The sequence below is a fragment of the Opisthocomus hoazin genome, chromosome Z, assembly GCF_030867145.1.
Source record: "Opisthocomus hoazin isolate bOpiHoa1 chromosome Z, bOpiHoa1.hap1, whole genome shotgun sequence".
Taxonomy (NCBI): Eukaryota; Metazoa; Chordata; class Aves; order Opisthocomiformes; family Opisthocomidae; genus Opisthocomus; species Opisthocomus hoazin.
The window spans coordinates 86874838-86896823 of NC_134454.1; the positions used below are offsets into that span (position 1 = coordinate 86874838).

At 44.4% G+C, this 21986-nt stretch overlaps 1 protein-coding gene and 1 pseudogene across 9 annotated transcripts in view; one reads left to right on the forward strand and one right to left on the reverse strand.

The window, feature by feature from the left end:
• The first annotated feature begins 3654 nt into the window (after positions 1 to 3654).
• LOC104335619 (elongation factor 2-like) lies at positions 3655 to 19966 on the forward strand (annotated as a pseudogene).
• The window catches only part of PIAS2 (protein inhibitor of activated STAT 2), a 32493-nt gene continuing 30450 nt past the window's right edge, over positions 19944 to 21986 (reverse strand). The window contains exons 14-15 of one of the 9 annotated variants that reach the window (XM_075411812.1): positions 21692 to 21745; positions 19944 to 20920 (exon numbers count right to left, since the gene is read on the reverse strand). In XM_075411812.1, coding sequence (XP_075267927.1) covers positions 20840 to 20920; positions 21692 to 21745 — 135 coding nt within the window. In that variant the 3' untranslated portion in view covers positions 19944 to 20839. Of the gene's footprint in view, positions 20950 to 21676; positions 21746 to 21986 lie in introns of all 9 variants that reach the window. The other 8 variants (XM_075411808.1, XM_075411811.1, XM_075411813.1 and 5 more) reach the window with 8 other exon arrangements.

Sequence of the window (21986 nt, forward strand, 5' to 3'; positions counted from 1 at the left end):
CATCAATTGTAAAGAAACAGTTGCCTCATCAGGCATTTTGTATCAGCAAAAGCTTTTCTTGTAGAGTGGCTTAGTAATTAGTTGCATTTTTTTCTTCTCATGTATCACTACTAGAAATCAGATCCAAACACATAATCTACTGAAACATGCGTAAACCTGCTGTCTTCAGAGGATCCCCTCAGAGGTGTTAATGGCAGGTTTAAAGAAGTGTTTTATTTGGTAAATAAAACAAATAGGCTACAGATTGACCTCAGTTAACCGCAGTGTCTTAACAATACTAATACCGCATGTGAGAAAATAATTTAGCCAATACATTTGAATAAGACATGAGTAAGACCCTGGATTCACACAACAAGCTAGGCTGTTGGCTAAGGTGGTGCCATTCTTATCCAGGCAGTGTTCTGGGGAAAATTCTATATACAAGCAGGCAAAAGCAGACTTCAGCTCTTCAGATGCACTTCAAACTCTCAACAGCTGAGGCAACACCGGCAAGGAAGCTATACAGTAATGATAATAGAGTGCCACCCCTGAATTTAAGACTCTTGTTGAGAAAACATAGACATTATTAGCTCAAAAACAGACAAACGGGCTATCTAGCTTTCAGGTCAGAGCTGCCTTCTGCGTGTCTAACCTGGATGCTGGCCAGAGAAGGCCTTGCCTGTCTACACAAATCCAGGTACAAATAACCTTTGACAACACCCATTCTCCAAACCACTGAATGTTATAAAAAATAAATTGTATAGACAATGGGACCATTCAGGTCAGCTGCAGCCATGGAAAACCAAATCTATCCGAATCAAACAGAAAACAGAATCCAGACCAAAGGGCATCAGGCACTACAAAGGTAAAACCTGTGCATGTGCATGAGAAAGAGTGGATACAGCGCAAAACAGGGCAAGTTAAAATGGATTAAAAACTCTGAGAGGAAACCTCTCCTCCTGTTCCATCACGGCTCCTCCTGCTGCGCAGGTATTAACTAGCAAAGCAATCTTTTCCCTGGTCCAGGACACCTTACTGAATAAGGACTCTGGCTCTTTGTACTCTCAACACAGCAGCGAAGCAATACCAGGTACAGTTTGGACCGGCTTCTTTTCATGAAGCCTCTGCTGCACTTTTACAAAGCTCTCTTTTCAAAGTTATCCAAGCCTCCAAAATTTGCTACAGTCTACTCTTATTTAGACTGCTCTAAACACAGAACAATTAAGCACTTCCATTAAATCATCTTAGACTCTCCTAGGCCATATCACAGCGTATGAAAAAAAATGCAAATCTGTGCAGAAGGCAGGTACAAAAATAATACATCACTTCAATATTCCCTTAAAACATGTGCTGAATGGCACACAGCCCTTGGGCTGAGGTATATCTACAGGCACTTCTTTAATTCTTCGGGCACAATTTAGCTGACTCGATTGGTTTTAGTGAAGCTACAACTAAAAGGGGTTTAGTACAGAACTCCGCATGTCTACAGCTGAAGGTGATGCTGTGGAGGAGACAATAAGGACAGTAATTGCTCCAGAAATACGGAAGCAGGCTGTCCTCTTAGGAAAAAAAAATTTGGGAAAGGGAATGGTTAGCACCTGTAAGAAGAATTCTGTAGGTAGTGCACAGGCTGAAAGATACTTTGTGTAAGAGTTGTCATTTTTAAACAGAAAGGAGGTCGTGTAAAGAATAAAATGTCCATAAAACCAGCAAGCCAGTAAGCACTGAGGGTTTTTTTCAGGGAGCCTGTTAACTTGGAAACTATTCAACTGTTCTATAAGATTTGTTCTCCTGCACAGATTGGCATAAATCAGAGTGCAAAAAAGGAGAGAGGAAAATAAAGTTAATTTCAATGATATTTATAGGATCATGGCTGAGCACCAGCTGTGCAATATGGTCCTAAAGTTGCGTGTGTGCATGCACACAGGCACGAGGAAAAGGTTTCATAATCAGCCATCAGATCTTTAGAAAAAAATCTCCACATTGACAGAGAACTGTGCACAGAGCTGAACTTCAGCCTGCGTAAAGAAATCCTACGAGTGCTGCCCAGCTCTTCAGAACAAAACAACAGCGCTTCTCCTCTGTTGCGACACGACCAGGTTGATTAAGGAAGCCATTTGATGTCTGCATCACAACCCCTGGAAGATAGGCTGAAAGAAAAATGAGTCTTCAGGTAGAAAAACTCACCAGTGGAGTATCTGGTGAGTATTTCCTCTTGTTCAGGGAAAACAGACGAGTAAAACAGCACATGTAAAGTCACAGGGGCTGAATGGCAAGAAGCTCTCAGCCTTCTTTCTTGGCCAGCTAAAGGACTTTGGTCAAACATTATTTTTTAAATAGAGGTGCTGACCAGGCAGCAAAAGCACCGGCCGTATGGCCTATGCAGCGTGAAGTTGCTAAGCATCTGTGCGAAGCAGGTCTGGAGCTCTCAGAACCAGCTTTTCCTCTGTTATAATATTGCTTTGAGAAATATGGTGCAACTAATACCTGTTCTTTAATAAAACGAGCAATGCCTTTGAGGCAACGTGTAATTCCGAACCCCCGCTGGCCATTTCGACCATTGAAATTGCCATTTAATAAAAAGAAACCCGCAGGCCACAATTTCCTAATCACAACCTGACTTTCTGCTCCTTTCCGCCCCCGAGTGCTCACTCTTGCCATTTTGCTATCTTAAATGTATTTGATCGTATTAAACTTTACCTAATGGAGTGGAATCTTGCAAGCTCTCCTGCGGCAGAATCCCGTTTGAAAGTAACAGGGCAGTATTTTCCCGCAGCTGAGGCTGGGAGCGGTTTCTGACCAGGCCCGTTCACTCTGCGTGGCTGCCAGGGCTGTTTATTCCACCCATAGTGCTTTATATATAACATTACGCTTGTGTCGTAGTTTGGTTTGATAGCTGCCTTTTCTGATCTTCAACGCTTGGGAAGCACAAGCGCGTGAATTCTCCTTCAGTTCGATCCTGCCAGAAGCTGGTGCTTTCAGTGCTTTTCAGTGAAGGCCTTCACACGCTCCCTCTGCGCTTGGCAGTTTAATTACAAATATTCCTAAAAGACATTTTTCGGGTGAATAACGCTTTTACCTCCTATCTTTAGCAACGCTGACCATCAGGATTTAACCCCAAAGCTTACACTTGAATAAGTGCTGTTATTGCCTCAGTGCCTTTCCCTGAGAGCGAGCTGTTTTTAGATATTTTTAATCATATTTTTAATAGCGATGCCATCTTCGCTTTTCAACGGGGAACCGATCGGCCATTTAACTTATTTTTAAAAGTCACTGCTCAGCTCAAAGCCAGCGGTCAAACCCGCCGCCGAACGCCCCGTGAGGGAAAACCTGCCGGGGCCGCCGCGGCACCCCCCCCCCCCCCGCTGAGGGGAAGGGTCGGAGAGCACCAGCGCCATGGCCCGGCGCCGGGGAGAGCCCGCGGGCTCCGTGAGGCGTCGGGGGTTGCCCGCGCCCTCCCGGGGCTCCCGTCCCCGCCGCCCCTCTGAGGGAGCCTCGGGGCCGGGGGATTGCTGAGGGGAAAGGGGGGGCACGGCGGCGGGAAGGCGGGAGGAGGGAGCCCCGCCGCCGTGAGGGGAGCGCGCGCGCCCCTCAGCCCGCTGAGGAGGGGTCGGCTGGGGGGGGAGGGGGGGGGTGGCGATGCTCGTTCCCGCCTCCCGGCTGAGGCGGCGGCAGGGGGGATAGGAGCCATCCGCCACCACGGTGAGTGCTGCGGCGGGGACGGGAGCAGGCCCAAGCCGCCGACCCGCCGCCGCACCCCGAGGCAGCCGGGCTCTGCCCGCGCCTCACCTAAAGGGCGGCTGCCCGGGACCGGGGGGCAGGCGCGGCGGCCATCTTTCCCACCGTGCCGGGAACGGGTGGCGGGTCGGAGCCGCCCAGCTGGCCCTCCCCGGAGCATGGCACTCCCTAGGAGCTGCTCCTTATTCTCCCTCAGCCCCGGGGGCCGACGGGGGGTGAGGGGGGAAGGCGGTTCCCACCCTCCCGGGGCTGGCAGGGGTCGGTAGCGCTGAGGCGGTCCCGGCCGCCTCCATCCCCGCCGGGCTTGGTACCGGGGCACCGCTGAGCTGATTTGTTTGTCTTTATTCAAGTGTAAGCTTTGGGGTTAAATCCTGATGGTCAGCGTTCCTAAGGATAGGAGGTAAAGGCGTTGCTTCCAAGGTGACTGGGAAAAGGCTGTGCCTGCGTGCAGAGGTTTCTTGCACAGCGCTGGAGGAAGGACGGTCCGGCCTAGCTCCGACCAGCAGCTTTTTCTCAGGGAAATTAGTCCCTTAGGAACACCGCAGGGTGGGTTGCGCTGGGTTTTGTTTAACTGATTTTTCCCCTTAGCAAGCCTGCCCCGTGATTTCAAATCGCTACAGTAAGGCATTTCACCCGTCGTGCGTCTCTTATTCTAGTGACTCAGGATTTACCAGCTGATTTCCGTGATAAACGGACGCTTGTACGTCTCTGCATTTCTTGGCAATTAATGCTATTGGAACCCTTTTTTTTAATTCTTGTCATCTCTCGTTGTATAAGTATCAACATTTACTGAAATGGACATTCTGGTTCCCTATGTCAGCTTCAAGAAGTGTTTTCAGTTTGGTTTTCAGAGTATGTATTTCTGAATCAAAGCTATGCAATGGCTCGTTACAATGGGAATTTGAACATTGTTAAGAGAAGGAGATGCTGTGCAGAAGAGGAAGGTGATCTACGCCCGAGGCGCTACTGACAGCCAGGGATAAGCCACGCTGCGGCATGGGCCACCCACATGGCGTAATGCAGTAGCTGAAAGGAGCAAGGTTGTTGACTGGCTCTAGTGGCCATGAAACTTGAGGGTTTTGGTGAAAGTGACATTCTGCTTGTAATAAAGCAGTGATGTTTCTCCGTTTTACAAACACAGCTTTCATCTCCTTTATTTTCTGCTTGCCGTTGCACACAGAAGACCTTAACCCCTCTGCAGCAAGCGTTTCATAGCGAGATAACTTTGATCCAGTTGCTGCCTATCACAGCAGAAGAGAAACTCTGTAACAGCTCTTTAATGACAACTTTGATTTGAAAATTGTTATTAACTTTTAATCTGACTTTGTGTTTTCAGTTGTATTTATGACAAAAGAAAATTGTGTTGCCAGTGCCTTTCTCTCTTATGGAGCAGCACGTATCACAGAATCACAGAATAGTAGGGGTTGGAAGGGACCTCTGTGGGTCATCTAGTCCAACCCCCCTGCCGAAGCAGAGTCACCTACAGCAGGCCGCACAGGACCCCGTCCAGGCGGGTCTTGAATATCTCCAGAGAAGGAGACTCCACAACCTCCCTGGGCAGCCTGTTCCAGGGCTCCATCACCTTCACAGTGAAGAAGTTCTTCCTCATGTTCAGACGGAACTTCCTCTGCTTCAGTTTGTGCCCATTGCCCCTTGTCCTGTCACTGGGCACCACTGAAAAGAGCTTGTCCCCATCCTCCTGACACCCACCCTTCAGATATTTGTAAGCATTTATAAGGTCCCCTCTCAGCCTTCTCTTCTTCAGGCTGAACAAGCCCAGTTCCCTCAACCTTTCCTCGTAGGGGAGATGCTCCAGTCCCCTCACCATCCTCGTAGCCCTCCGCTGGACTCTCTCCAGTAGCTCCTCATCTTTCTTGAACTGGGGAGCCCAGAACTGGACACAGTACTCCAGATGAGGCCTCACCAGGGCAGTGTAGAGGGGAAGGAGAACCTCCCTCCTCCTGCTAGCCACACTCTTCTTGATGCACCCCAGGATCCCATTGGCTTTCTTGGCAGCCAGGGCACACTGCTGGCTCATGGTTAACCTGTCATCCACCAGGACACCCAGGTCATTTGTGTAAATGAAGCAGTAAATAAAATGTTTGGAAGCAGACAGCATTTATTAATACATAATCCTGAAGTTCCTGCCAGAATGCCTGGTGAGACATTAATATTAATACTTGAATTGAGCTCTTTATCTTTTCTAATGCGCTATATTTTATTAACAAGCTAATTAGCAGAAACTTAAGAATGTTTTACCTACTTATATTAACAAGAACAGCTGCTATGATATAACAAAGTGAATTAAAAGTGAGCTAGCGGTGTTAAGTTCTTAAAAATACTCATTTAGGCCAAAGGATTGAACCAAGTGATGTTAAAGGAATGCCACTTACCAAAACTCTCAGAACTAAGTTCCTACAGGCTGAAAGCTTCATGCCCGGGTGTATTACATCGTTGTGGGCCTGGGAAAAAGTGCTAGTGCAGTAGTAACTAAGACACCTGACCTTCAGTTTCTGAGAAGGGATGCAGTGTTGTAGTTGAGTGAAAGGATGGGAAGATTGAAATAAAAATACGTTCATGGTGTTGGGATTGGCTTGCCGTGAGAATTACCAGCGGAAGCTTTGAGGTCACTTACGGAGGCCTGCCTCTTTACCTCCTTGACTGTGACGTCTTCTTGCTAAGCTATAATATTCTAGAGTTTGGGGTCCCACAGTCCATCTAATCCCTTAAACTTGGTTGTAGATTGCAATTGCTCTTGTCTTTGCTTTACCCCCCACCTCCCACCCTGGTAATGCCTGACCCTGCTCTTCCCTCATTGTGTTTCTTGGCTCTCCTTCCCTTCACCATGACTTGGTGATTCTTTTCCGTCTCAAACCCGAGTTGCTCAAGCTCAAACTAATAGCAATATATTAATGATTTTTTGAAATGTCACGCTACTAAACCCATGAAACTAACATTTTACATCCACATCTCGTATAATGGTCACCCCCTGTATCTGCTTTCATTTTACTTTTGTAACAGTGGGACAGCTGGAGAGCGAGGCTCCGTTAGTTTTAAGCACAAATCAAGGTTTTTACAACTCCACTACCATCCTTTCTCAGATGATATGAATAGCTTCAACAGTCAATAGGAGAACATCCAGTCCTATCAGAGGACATGTGCATGAGGTTTACATTTAGAATTAACATAAATAGACATGCATAGGAGGCCTGTACGCTTAAAATATGAGGAAGAAATAAACTGGTTTATGGTCATCTCTTCTCCTTGCCCCGAAAGAAAGCTGCAAGGTAATGTAGCCTGTGTATTTAAATGTATTGGAAACTTGGAGACAATGGAAAAAATACAAGTTTCAGTTCAAAATATGGTATCTGTGCTAGTTAAATATTTATTGTGCCATTAAGAAAGTGCATAATTAGCAAATACGAAGAGCACGTAGGTATCCTTCTCAACACTTAAGTATTTATTTACATTGTGAAACAAGTGTATATAGCACAGCTCTAGCACTGGACTTAATTCTCACTAAGAGTACTGATTTTTTTTTTATTTTTTTAGCACAGAACAATTTAAAACCAGGGAAAATCTTAAGAGTAGAAAAGTGGTGGTGCTGTTTTCACTACATGGAAAATAAACAGAAGAAAGAAATATTTCAAGGTCTCAGAAGAAGTATGTTGATTTTGCTGTGAGACTTTGGATGCCAGGACGCCCTGGAACGTTCTAGAAAGAGGTATCATTGTTTTTTATTAAACTGAAGAATAACTGAACAGAACAAATTCAGAAATGAAGTGCCTTCATTTGAGGTCGATCACTGACAGAACCATAAGCATAGTCTAAAAGTTTTCTTGTTTGTACTTAATTTTTTTTAGCAGAAAAAAAAGGGTTGGGTTGGTTGTTTCCTCCATTGCAGACTTTGAGGTAGGAAAGAAACTATAAATGTAGGGGAGGGTGGGGAAATAATACATTTTGGGGGGAAGAGGCCAGGCTGCTGCTTAGTTTGGATATTTCTCATCTCTAAAAAGAACTTGGCTATTTTAATTAGAAGTCTTCCCTTTTTTAATAAGAACCATTTTCTTGAGAAAATGTATAATGAAAAAGTTGAGCTGAAGATCCAACGCTGGTATGAGAATATGCAGTGGCAAGATATATATTAGTTCATGTAAAAAAAAAAAACCAACCTATTTTGTCTCCTACATATATTCTGAGCTGGACTGGGTTGTTTGGGGTTTTTTTAATTACTATCTTATCCTTGCAAGAAGACAGGTTCCCTGTGTTCAGATGCACTCATGAAGACCCAGACTATGTAGCAGGTGTTCAAAGAACATGTAGATGTGGCATGGTTTAGCAGGCATGGTGGTGTTGGGGTGACAGTTGGACTTCATGATCTTAGAGGTCTTTTCCAACCTTAGTGATTCTGTGATTCTGTGAAACCTGTGTTGGTGTAACAATAGAAATGCATGTTTCATTATCTCTGTGTCATTTACAACTCAAACACAGATGAGAAACCTATTTGTTTCTTATGTTATTTTTTTCTTCACTTGAGCAACTAGCATAAACTACTGATGTGGTCTTTGATTTTTGTGTGTGTTTGTTCAATATTCCCCGTCATTTTTTCCTCCCAATTCTGTCTTTTTCCGTGTCCCTATGAAGCGCTTCATGTATTAAAGGGATTTGCAAGAATAACCACATTAACTGTACTCCTGTGACCTACAGGAGACTCATTACAGAATGAGACAGGCCCAGATTAGTACGATCTCATCTTCCTTTGCTAAGTTGTCATGTGTTTAACAGATAATTATGATGGCTTCTGAGGGTCAAGATTTTTTTTATGCAGATTGGAGGAGGGGAATTGTTCTTAGCAAGAGAGAGAAGAATTATGGAGATAAGAAAAATTTCTTTCTGGGATATCATTTGTGAAAGGGGCTTTAAAAATGTTGCACTTGGCTAATTAAAGTCTTTAAAGAGGTTTTTAGAGCTGGTGTGTTGGCTGAAAAAGGAGCAGGCCCAGCCTCTTCTCAAAACTGGGAAGGGTGTCTCACCGGGAAGCCCTGGGAGGTGACGAGTGGGTGCAGGAGGAAGGCTTGGCAAAGCAAGGGGCAGCAGTGGGAGGGGAGGAGGAGGATATGCGCGGAAGCTCTGATGAGAGCTGCGGCTTGCGGTGGCGTGCGCTAACCCTCCCGTGACATTGGGCAGGGATGAGGTGTTCTGTCTCCTCAGGTGGATTCTTCATTTCTGTGGTAGCTGATGTTTGGTGATATGAAATGTGAGCTGTATTTTCAGTTATGCCTCCACTCTTCGTACTTGCAAGAACATGCCGAAAATGTGAACAACTATGTGGAATACTAAGCTTAAAAGTATGAACAACTTCATTTCTTCCTGAGATTGTGAATTTAATAAATAGTAAAAGTTCAAAATTTCAGATAGACATTTGTATTGTTTAAAAGGAAGCAATCACTGTTTGGGTTTTTTCCCTTCCCCCATCCAGGTGAGCTTCACAGTACACCAGATCCAAGCAATCGAGGACAAGAAGTCCAGCATTAGGAATATGTCTGTGATTGCTCATGTTGCTCACAGCAAATCAACCTTGACAGGCTCCTTGGTGTGCAAAGTGGGCATCATTGCGTCAGCCAGAGCCGGAGAAACGTGATTCACAGACATAAGGAAAGATGAGCAAGAAATATGTATCACAATCAAGTCTATGTAAGAATCTGTTTGTATCTTTCTTTTTTTTTTTTTTCTTTCTTTTTTCTTTTTAATCTGAAGACAGAAAAATGGTTTGCTCGAAGCCTTCCATCTTGTCCAATCTCTTTTAAGTTGACATGTGAATCAAGCTGTGAATTACGGAACAAGTTCACAGTCTTCAGAGCGCAATACGGGCAACACTGGAGTAGAGCTTTTAAGTGATATCTAGCGACCATTCTTACCTGCTCCTCACTACGGAGAAAGATGCTTTCAGAAAGAGTTTTAGTAGTAACCTTGGTTGTTATTGGATTGCTTATGGATTAATACCCTGTTCCTCCAAACCACTGTGGTGGGCTGGGTTTTGTTATTGTTACCTCCGTCTTTGATGTCTGCATCTGCAAAGTTAACAAGTTGTAAAGTGATGTGGAGCATAACTCTGTAAGTGTCTGGCAGTGATATTATGCTGTGACTGCTATCTTGAGGTGTTGATTTTGAATAAGAATAAAAATTAATTACACCCAAAGCAGAGTTTTAGTACCTAAGAACTTCAGAAATTGAAATATTGAAGTCTCCTTGTGGTTTTTCCTTTAAGTACATCAAGAAATATTTGCACGGTCATAGAGTGGATATAGTTGCCTGACCAGTGCAAATTTTAAACCCAGCAAATGATGAAACATTATCCAATTATTAAAATGAATTGTCTTCTCTTACAGGGCAATTTCTATGTAGTATGAACTCTCAGCAAATTATGAAACATTATCCAATTATTAAAATGAATTGTCTTCTCTTACAGGGCAATTTCTATGTAGTATGAACTCTCAGACAATGACTTGGCCTCCATCAAACAGTGTAGGGATGGTTCAGGTTTTCTTATTAACTTAATTGACTCCCCTGGACATGTTGATTTCTCCTCTGAAGTTACAGAAGCTCTCTGATGGTGCCCTTGTTGTGGTTGACTATGTTTCAGGTAAGCATGCTCTTCTATTAGAAAGACCTCAGTGTATTTTGTTTTCTTCCTCTTAAGAAAAAAAAGAAAAACCATGAGTGATGGAAAAAGCTTCTTTTCCTGAAAGTTTGACTTCCGATGGTATGAATTCTGATTTGCAGTCTTAGCCTATGGCTTTTCCTGTACCTTAGAGGATTACACCCACTCTGTATCCAGCTTGTGGGTTGAATGTAGGGTAACTGAAAAAATAAAGTCAGCCTTTCAGTAAAATCCTAGGGAGTGGAGCTGCCTCCAGTTAGAAAATGGAGCAATACATACAACTGAGTAATGATGATTTTGGGGAGCACGGAGACTACCACCACATTTCCAGTTTGAATTTCCCAGTCACCACTGTACAAAGTAGATTAGAGATCTTGCCCATATATATAAGGCATGTTTTAACTGTGCTCATGTTTTTTAAGGGGTTCATGTGCAGACAGAGACTGTTCTGTGGCAGGCTGTTGCAGAACAGATCAAACCAGTGCTGATGATGAACAAAATGGATCGTGCTTTGCTGGCACTGCAGCTGGAGCCCGAGGAACTTTACCATTGCAGCGTATTGTCGAAAATGTCAGTGTCATCATTTCCACCTACGGAGAGGGTGAATCTGGAACAATAGGTAACACAATGGTAAAGAAAATTTTAAAACTTTGCTGTGGTTGGAATCCTATTTTGGAGAATACCAGCCTTGAGATTAAACAACTGCATACATTTATGGCAGTCCAGATCTCTGGCGAACCTGAAGGAGCTGTTCTTCAGTCCCCTTCCGCCCCCACTGCTTCGTACTTTTTGTTTTGGGGATATTATTTCAGACCGACCAACTAGGGAGCGAAAACAGCTAGGAGAGAGAGGAGACAATTCACAAAGCAAATCATCCTCTAGTGATGCTTTCTCACTAACAAAATGTGTAACCTCAAGCCACTTGCTCAGTGTCATTCAAACATCGGATGTCAGACATTTGCCTGGAGCAAACTGCTGAAGGGAAGCTATGGTTGGAAATTTAAGGCAAAGGACCAGAAGCCAGAAGATTAGCTTTCTGTGCCTGGCTTTGCTCCTTTTTTCTCTTACACGACAAAAAGCATGGCCTTTCTGCTATTCCTGACTGATAAGACATTTAATTTGCCCTTTTCTGATCTGAAGATGTAGGTCTCTGTTATTCTGTCAGTAATTATATCATCGTATGCTGGATATCTCAGGAAGGTTGGTTTGAAACTAGAAAGACAAATAATATTTCCCAATATTGCAGCTGAGAATTGCAAAATTAGAAAAGCAAAGTAAACTGCAAGTCTCCTCTGGTGGTCCAGCTGTTAAGAGTAAGGAATTGTCAAAATCAGCCTGCTTCAGATATTATTTTTTACACCAAATAGCTACAAGACAGACCTTCTCACCAGAGTTTTCAGACCTGGTTCCCTTTGTTTAAATGTGATCGTCTTGTACTAGCTTGTTTTATGGCTAGAATTGATTGCAGCTTAATCTAGTTCCTGGAACAAAGGGTTCTCAGCTAGGATTGTATTCTGATTCTTATATTCCATGAATCTCAGGTATTCTTCAGTCAGACCAGTTTTATCTGTGAGGCAGGCATGAGCCACCTGTATTTTAATTTCTAGAGAAATAAAGTTCACTAACAATGCAGTTAATGTTCTACGCATGGGATGGATGTACAAACGTGCTTTGATACCACAGTGACACTCTGAGGATATCAGTGACACATACCAGTGCGTGCTGAGTTCGTGCTTCTGTAAAACCAAGCTTTCACAGGCAGCCTAGAAAGCTAATTAGACACAAGTTTGTAACTCTTGCACCAAAAATATTTCTGTATCTGGGAAAGGCAATTGCTTGTAATGCAGATACGCTGTATGTGCCTTCTGTGGTGAGTTCTGATAACCCGCTCTGTAAGAGCAGAGAGAACTTCAGAACATAAGTGCTTTTATTGAACTGCATAGGTAAAATCAACACACAACACGAGATTATGGACCAAATCCAGTCTTTTGATACCAGTGAGCATTCCTGGGAATTTAATTAACCTTAAATTGTATCTTATAAATGATGGAGTTAGTTTCCTATTAGATGCGTACGCAACTTGAACTGAATGCTTTATATATGTGTGAAAGCTCCATATATTTCCTTGTCTTCTGATGCCTTATAATAAATTAACCAACCTTGACTCATTTAGCCCACAGTGTACTCCAAGATTTATCGTGTCTGGTATTTAAATGATTTTAGCAAGGCTTCAAAAGACAGTTATAGATAACAGGGTGGAGTAAGAGAATTCTTGGCAACAGGTTTGCTTGCAGTGCCTAGTTCCCTGTAAAAGCCTAAAAATGCACGTTGAAGTCAGTGTTTTTAAGTGTGTTAAAAAAACCTCAAAAATCTAAACAAACAAAAAGCCATCCTTTGCCTCCCCAAACCTCTAACAGTTATTGCCATGTTTAAATAAGGATTTACCACTATTCTGCTATTTTAATCACTGCTTAAATGTGAAACTTTACAGAGTTTTCTTTTAAAAATAACTAAGTGGAAATTTATAGGAAAAGTGGATACTTCTCAATTTCAAACTGGATGAGTAAAAATAAACATCTTCTTTAGATATTTTGATCCAGCAACTGGAACATTCGGCAAACCAGCCACTAGCCCAGATGGAAAGAAGCTGCTAAGGTCATTCTGCCAGCTAGTTCTGGTTCCTGTCTTGAAGATTTTGTCTTGATTGGATTCCAAGGGCATAAGGGGAGACTTTTTTTAGTTCAGCAGGTTAGCTCTTAGGAAAGCCATCCCACTTACAAAGTAGGTCCATACTTTCTGTATAGGCTAGAAAAGGTCTGCAGTGTAAGAACAATGTGCAAAAGGTGGCACAGAAGCAGAAGGCAGCAAATCTGAACAGTCTGTTCACTGAAATAACATGTTTTGCATATTGTTAAAGATTTGTGTGTCTTGTGTGTGAACCTCTTCTGACAGGAGTTTGGAATTTCCTTTGGAATTAGAAGCATTTGCTATAATTTGTGAATCTTGAGCAGTATGACCCTTGGGAATAGTTTCTCAAACGGAAGCCCAGAACAGAGAAACCAGAGGGTTTTCAGACGTACACCATGTTTAAGATAAATGGTAAGCAAAACCTGTCTCTGTTATATTACTTAACTCCACTCACTATGAACTTGTTTCAGATCTTTGATGCCATTATGATTTTGAAGAAAGAAGAGGCAGCCAAACTGAAGGAGAAACCTGATGTCAAGCTAGACATTGAAGATGGAGGTAAAGAGGAATAGCCCCTTCTTAAGGTAACTTGGCTTTTCTACTTCATTAGAATTGCCAGCGTGGTAGCATTTCTTACCCTTGAGCTGTGTAATGAGAACAGTCTTTTAGGTCTTTCCAAAATCCACAGAAACTTCCCTTCATTGTTTATTTTTTTATAATCTGGTCAGTGGTTAATTTGTGCGTCAGGAACATCATGATTTGAAATAAAGTGCTTGGTAATGTATTGCACTGAATTTGCTAGAGAGATAACAAGACTTCAGTGTGTTGCAGCATACAAAAGACATACCTGTTTTAATTTAAGAAAAGGGAGAACATTTTTATTTCATATTTGAAAAAAGCCACCAATACTGCTTCCCTCCCTCTTCTCAAGGTGTAAATGCAATGCTAATACAAAGTGTCTGTTGCCACACATCTATGCTGTGGCTGTGGAATCAGAACCAACATTTGTGGCTGGATCTCACTAATTCCAATATACTGAGTCTAGTTGGAGGCCGGTAACTAGTGGTGTCCCTCTGGGGTCAGTACTGGGCCCAGTCTTGTTCAACTTCTTCATCAGTGACCTGGATGAAGAGTTAGAATGTACCCTCAGCAGGTTTGCTGATGACACCAAACTGGGAGGTGTGGTGGATACACCAGAAGGCTGTGCTGCCATTCAGTGAGACCTGGACAGGCTGGAGAGTTGGGCAGAGAGGACCCTGATGAGGCTCAACAAGGGTAAGGGCAGGGTCCCACACCTGGGGAGGAACAACCCCATGCACCAGTACAGGCTGGGGCTGACCTGCTGGAGAGCAGCTCTGTGGAGAGGGACCTGGGTGTGCTGGTGGACGACAGGTTAACCATGAGCCAGCAGTGTGCCCTGGCTGCCAAGAAGGCCAATGGGATCCTGGGGTGCATCAAGAGGAGTGTGGCCAGCAGGGCGAGGGAGGTTCTCTGGCAATAAAAAGGAACAGGAAAAGGGGACACGTTTTTGAAGAATCCCAAGGGGCATGAACTCCGATGTTTGTGGTCAAGGCGTAGCTACCTGTAAATGAATCATTTGGTAAGATGATGCTTCTTTTGTTACCCACATGCAGTTAAAGACCAACATCTGCACGATCGAAGAGACTTAAGGATTCCCATTTTATTAGCTCCAAGCTGCTTCCTGTTGTCCCTTCGCATCTTCAGTTCAGAACAAAGAGTTTACTCCTTTTTTCCTGGCAGCCTACTCCATTGTGACAAAAAGATGTGGCAGCTTCCACACGTGAATACTTTTCAGTGTGCACCAGATTCGGTTTCTGTCACTTTAGATGAAGGCCTTCATTTAAGGCAAGCCTGGAAGAAAGAATTGGTCTTGAGCGGCAGCAGGCTGGAAAACCTGGTACCAATCTGACTCTTTAAAAGAAGGACAAAGCGCCAGCCTGAGTAGCTTCAATGGCGTTATACCTCTTGCCAACCTTAAGACTGCCTTTAAAATAATAATCTGATCTTTCTTATGCTGTCCCTGAAACTTCAACTTTCCAGTGCGGTACAGAGCCCTTCCTCAGGTATTGTGGTTTGCTTGTGTGTCCCATTTCCCTCCTCCCCGTTCAAAAATGTGCTTCAAGAGCATCCTGTGACACCGTGACAGAAATTGTCACGTTTCGTGGGGCGCGTTTGGAACCCCCGACACAGTAAAACTGTAAGAAATGTCATGTTTTATTTTGGAGGGGGCTTCTTTGCCAAAGTACATTAGCGTGGTACCTGCTAAAATAGTCAGCGATGAAATAAGAGATGCGTGCCTTTTGAAGTCTAAGCTGGCAATTTAACTTCTTACAAGAACAATGTACACATGTGTTTGTGCGGCTGGGTTTTGAGTATTTTGGGTTTTTTCCCCTTCTCCAAGTTTCCACAGAGCTTAAACCGATTTCAGAAAGAGACCCATTTTCCAAACGTGGAAAAACAAAAAGCAGTGTAAGCTCAGACGTGGTAGGATGCGTATTACACTGGGCTCTCAGTCTCAGCTTACAATACCACATTAACATCCGTGTTCTGCAAAACTGCCTTTCTAGTTCCTTGCCAAAGCTGCCATTGAATCTTGCTAAAACAGCGATCTAAAGATGGGGGGAAATATCAGTATTCCCATAAACTAGTGGTTCGAAGCGGTTCTACAGGAGCAAAGTCTCAGTTCACAGGCAGCAGCTCTTCACCGGGCTGAGGACTTGGGAGAAGGGGATGACGCTGCTCTGAAGATGAGGAAATGGCAAAGGAAACGTCTATAGATCTTCAGTTAAACGTAAAGTCCCTGTGCTGTCAGACTAAATGTCGGGTTAGCCCAGCATCTTGTTCATGGAAATGACAGCGCTTAGGGAAGAGAAAGAACGAGGCCAGCAGCTGTAAAACTTCCCCAGGTGCTTTCTTACAACCACTTTCGGAGGCTTCTTGGGGCAGAAGTCGTTTCTAGATCAATTTAGTAACCCTCGACGGATTTCGTCACGAAGGTACTCGCTCTCCCCCTCAGCGTAAAACCTCAGCATCCACAGCACCGACCTAAGTGTGCGAAGAACTGCCTCCTCTTCTGGCTGCCACTAGCTTCAGCCGATGCTTCTTTGTATCAGAAATGAGCACAAACTTACTTTGATCTTTATCCGCTGTGTCCACGTTGCTTAATTTTTAGCCCTCTGTCTCTTTCCTGCTACATTGCTGCTCTCTCCACGCTGAAGAGTCCCAGCTTGCCAAGCGTGTTTCCTTACGTGGAAGCCAGTTCAGGGCTTCGGTCAGCTATATTCCCCTTCTCTCAGCCTTTTCTGCAGCAACGGCTTTCATGAGAAAGGAACCATAACCGCACACCTTTGTAATGAAGGTGCAGGCTTTCACTGGATGTAGTGTCTTGTTTTCTGCTCCTTTCCTAGCAGGTAGTGGCACTTCTCTTCTTGCTTTGGAACACTGAGCTAACACTTTTGTCCTTAGGATAACCCTAAGATCTCAGACTGAATGGTAGTCATCAGTTCAGGTCCTGTGACACGTGAAACAATTTTCCCCACATACTTTTCTATCTAAATTGAATTTTGTTTGCCTTTTTATTGCCAGTTTACTTGGTCACATGAGATTTTTCTGCAGCTCTTTGGAGTTGGCCTCATTTTTACCCACTTGAAAGAATTACCTGCAAAGTAGCAGTTTCCTAACAGTACCGTGCCCAGGTTCTGGAAGAGCGTTCTTAGGGTTTTGCCTGTGCAGAAATTCACAACAAAACAGTTTTATTTTTTTCCTGTAGCTGGTTCATCCTTTTTTTAATTTTTTTCTTCCCGACAGGTTTTACTGCTGACTTGAGATCCAACGCTGGCGGCCAGGCTTTTCCACACTGTGCCTTTGACCACTGGCAGATCTTGCCTGGAGATCATTACAATGCAAATCCTCGTCCTTGGCAAGTTGTGGCTGAAACCTGTAAATGTGAAGGGTTGGAGGAATTCCACCTCTGGGTAACTTCCTAGATAAGTAATAATCACTTCTGTCTCGTGTTGTGTGATGCACTGCCCAGTTTTGTCCCGATACTGTTTCCTCCTAAGACCAGGAAGGAAATGGAAAGCTTTTAGTGTCACATCGAATATACACACAGCGTCAACGTGTTGTGATGATGGCATGATCACCTGCTAAAAAATGTAATAAAAACAATGTGCTAATTTGACTTACTGGATTGTTGCTGCCTGTATCTTGTCTGGGGATCACTTGGTGCCCGTGTCAAAAATCACAGAATCACAGAATGGTAGGGGTTGGAAGGGACCTCTGTGGGTCACCCAGTCCAACCCCCTGCCGAAGCAGGGTCACCTACAGCAGGCTGCACAGGACCTTGTCCAGGCGGGTCTGGAATATCTCCAGAGGAGACTCCACAACCTCCCTGGGCAGCCTGGGCCAGGGGTCCGTCACCCTCAGAGGGAAGAAGTTCTTCCTCATGTTCAGACAGAACTTCCTGTGCTTCAGTTTGTAAATACACATAAAAAACCAAAACCACAGATAAATCAGTTGTGTAGGACTAAGGGTGTTCTTTACAGTTTGTCTAATCCACAACTGTCTTTTAACCTAGGAAGCAGCTCTCTTCGTTGTCGCTCTTGCAGAAACTCTCGTTGAAGGGTCAGGTTTTGTCATCTCAGCCAGAAGATGAATTCTTTCATTTCCCAGTCTGAATCCTCTGTGCTCCTGCTCCTGAAGACCGACAGCAAAAGGCTTGCAGGTCCAGGTGAGCTTTCTAGCATCTTCATCCGACCTGGAAGTGTGAAAATCAGAGCCCAGCTCAGACTAACAGTCTTCAGGTGTGTTGGTACAGCCTGTCTGTAACTAGTACTGGAGCAGCTAGCTCGCTTCCAGAAGATGGAGGAAAAAATGTAGCAAATGGATGGGCCGGCTCTTGCAGCGTGGCTTTCATCGCCTGCTGGTTGTCAGTGCAGTAGAGGGACTTTGTATCGGTCTTACGGAGCTTTACTTTCCTTCTGCAGTTGGTTTGAAGGGATCTGTGATACAGCCCGCTCAAAGCAGTAACCAGATGCTTCCATGGTGAAAACACGAGGTAAGCAGTCATCTAACCTTTTCTCCAAGATTTTTCTTGTGTTGTAAATTCTCCGCTAGACATTCTGATGTGGTTTAGAACTTAGCGAGGGAAAAATACACCAAAACCCCAGCCAGCTACAAGGGACAGGTTTCCTTAAAGCAGGGCTAGAGCAGTACGGGCTTTGATTGAGCTGCAAGCCCCAGTCCCCTCCCCACCCACCACTGCTCAGGTAAATTCTTTGTCATCTTGCGAAGAAGCCCCCCTCGATACACCTCCTCCACAAACTCCAGCAATTAAAGATTCAGGCATGACACAAGCCTGGTAATTATTTACCATGCGTACAGCAGCACTGCAGGAAAACTACGTTGTTCACCTGCGCGCTGCCCTCACACCAGAGCCCGCGACAATCTCACTCTCCTATACCAGTAAGGCTCGGGTGCCTTCAGTCAGCATTTGACTGCGCTGTCAGGGGTCTAGATGGTTTAAAGCTAAACGCAGCTGCCCAGCTCCTGCCCAAAACAGCTGGAAAACACAACTGCACCTCGGCCCTGAGAAGTAACTCCTCACGGGGCACAATAATGAACTTAAAATTCCAGCCATATTTCATAAAGCCATGAATGGTTTAGAGGACACGTCCTAAAAATGGCACTCACTTCACTTTTCTGACACACACTGATGTTTACATCCCTTCAGCCAATTCAGCAACTGGGTCCCACTTCAGTTAGCATTAGGAGTATAAACAGCATCTTCAGCAACAGATACCGGTTTCAAACACTTTATTCAGAATGACTCTGGAACCTCTCTTCAGACGTTATTTATAGTTATTTATAGTTCAAGTCACTGTGCAATCGTGATGCAGAAAGCACTGATCTCCTGCAGGCCGTTAGGAAAAAACTTCATGCTTAGCATGGCTTTATTGGAAATAAATCACGCTAAAAACTGATCCTTAACAGGTACAAAAAATTCAACAGATAAGGAAAAGAGAAAAACGATTGGATGCAATATTAAGACCAACACGTGGATTGAGGACTGCTGTGCAAGATCATACAAAAATGGCAACGAGGAACAGGAATGCAGCATTAAAGGTGGGAGTACAGGGCAGACACAGTTACAATACATCCTGCTTCGATATTTCTTATCTGTGTACTTCATTCAAACACTGTAACAGTAACAGAAGGCAAAAAGCACCAGACACCTGACTAAAGAAATAAGGAAAAAGGAACACAAAGTTAGGAAAAAGTGAAAGCTGGTAAGTAGGGAAGGAATTATCTCAGACACAGAAACACCATTTGGAAAAGCTGCTATGCCAACATATATCGACACCACCATTATTCCAGCGCTATGGAAATGATTTGATTTTCCTGGTCTGTAACCTCTTCCACGTACAGGTTATCCTCAGAGGGGCGTGGGGAGACACTGCACACACACAAAGCAGCAGATTTGTCAGAGGAGTAAAACAAAAGGAAGTTATTCCCATCAAATTAGAAAAGCCGTGATTAGAAGGCCATGTAATGTGGGACAAAGCATCCTCAAGCCCTAAACACATAATTCCAGTTAAGTGGGAAGACGGTGCAGCTACAGCTTTTGTCTTCCACAAAGCCAAGCCTCCCCCCTGCGGTATTCCCAAGTAGAATACGGCAGTTACTCAAGCAGCAGAAGCCCTGAGCATGAGATCCTAGAAAACTGTCCTGTGCTAGAGAAAGTAATTCCTATTTTGTCTGCTTCCAGCTGCCAGAGAAAGCATGCACTTCACTCCAGCATCTGGGGAGGGGTGGCAGGTTCACAGGACTCCTAAATTTGAGTTTAAATGCTCCCCCCCCCCCCCCCCCCCCATTACCTCTTAAAGGTATGAAACCAGAAAATTCAACTCTGGCTCAGCTGCGGAGGTTGGAGGGTTTGGGTGGCGAGGAGGTGTCCAAATTCTGACAGGACAGCACAGATTGGGCAATGCAGGGTTTGCAAGATAGCTTGTCCCCTCCCCAGCCCAAAGGACAGTAAGAGGAAGAAGTCACAGCTTCGGAGTTTGGTGCATTTGTGAAAAACATGAAATCAGGACTTAAAACAAAACAAACCCCCATCCCATTTACAGAGGCTCACCCTAGGTAAGGGGGAAGTGGGGAACAAGAGACATCAAGCACCAATCATGGCTGTTTCTCAAAGCTTCATTGTCTTCAGTGAAGTTTGTTACAGGCCCCAGTGAAAATATTACAAGTTTAACCAATGCATATACTTCTGCACCTTTGTCCAGGTTGGTGGTGTTCTAGAGCAGTTAAGTGCCTTCTTTTTTTATTAAAAAAGTTTTTGTTTGTTTTTACATTATTGCTGTGTTTTACAACAAAATTAAAAACCATTTGTGGAATCCCCTCAGCAACAAAAAGTTTCCCCAGAACAAGCCGAAAGCATAAAAGCATGTTCTGAAGGGGCCTTTTCTATACCAGCTATTTAATGAGCAAGGAAAAAGAAAACAAAAAACCCTATCGCTTCTGTTCCTAGTGTGGATGAATTTACTCCATTTTCCAGGAGGCAAATCCTTTCAATAAATATCAGAGTAACTCCCGAGATGCCGAAGTTCCCGAGACAGAAGCAGCAGCAGCAGCTCTGCGCGCTCTCTCCTGGAGTCCCCGCGCCGCCCCGCGTTTCAGTCCAGCGAGATGATGTCGGGAGCGCTGCCTCTGCTGCTGGTTATCACTCCTGCCTCGCTCCTGCCAGAGGAGCTAACGTGCGTGCTGCTCTCGTGGTGACTGGTGGATGTGATGATGCTGCCAGGCGTGCTGCTTGTTAAGGTTGAGGTGAGACTATCCAAAAACATAGGAGGACAGTACTGCTTGAAACAAACAATGAAGAATGAGGAGACTAACTGCACAAGGGAAATGTATGCTCTGAAGATACATCTTCCCTACAACGAGCACAAACCACATTACTAGCAGAACCTCGGTAACGCGTGCAGGGCAAGAACCGCGGTTCAGCAAACCAGCAAGTAAGCAAGCAGAGATGGTAGCCGCAAGCCCTTCTCCCTCATCCTCCCCATGTTGTTTGTTGGTTTGTTTTCTCCTAACTGGTTAGCTCAAGCCTTGAGTAGCGTATTAAGAAAGGCTGTCACGTCCCCAGGATGATAAAAAACCCTTAGCCTTTGGAGAACGTTTGCTGCCCATAGCTACTGGGCACGACTGCATATTGCGGGCTCCTTTCATCATGAAAGGTAGTGGAATGCTTTTTGCTGCTTCAGTAGAGGTTAGAATTGTTTCATCCCCTCAAATGGCCGCTGCGGGACTAATCCACATTTTCATAGCATATCCCTACGATGACACATGCAGGTCTCAACAGTTCAGCAGTGATAAGTGAGCCCTTTGTTAATCAAGCCCAATTAAGAAAAATCACTAAGCTGATTTAAGTTCCCTGAAGTGGAAGACGAGCCATCTCAAAGCAGAGCTAGACGTTTTAAGCATTTAGAAAGAGAACAAGGTTGCCAGGTGCCAAAGAGGAGGCTAATACAAGGCACCTCCGCACATGCGTGCACACACACACACACACACACACGTTGCTCAACACACCTTTCTGTTTCTTACCCCATGGATTCCAATCTCGGGCACGTATTTGGGACCGAGCCTGACCTGTTTGAACTGTCCAAAGGGGACACTCGATAGCAGCATACCTGCTTCCAGCCTCCCACATGGAGCAAGCTTCTGCTACTCCCATTTATGGCAGTTCAGATCTCAAGGTCAGGCACAGAGTAGTGCAAGATGCAGTGTATGGGAAGAAAAGGAGGGAGTTCATCCTCTGTGTTTAAGGCACCAGGAAGTCAATTCTACAGCAGAGTCCTATTACTGTCTGCTTCAGACACTCTTGTCTTAGTTAGGGAGC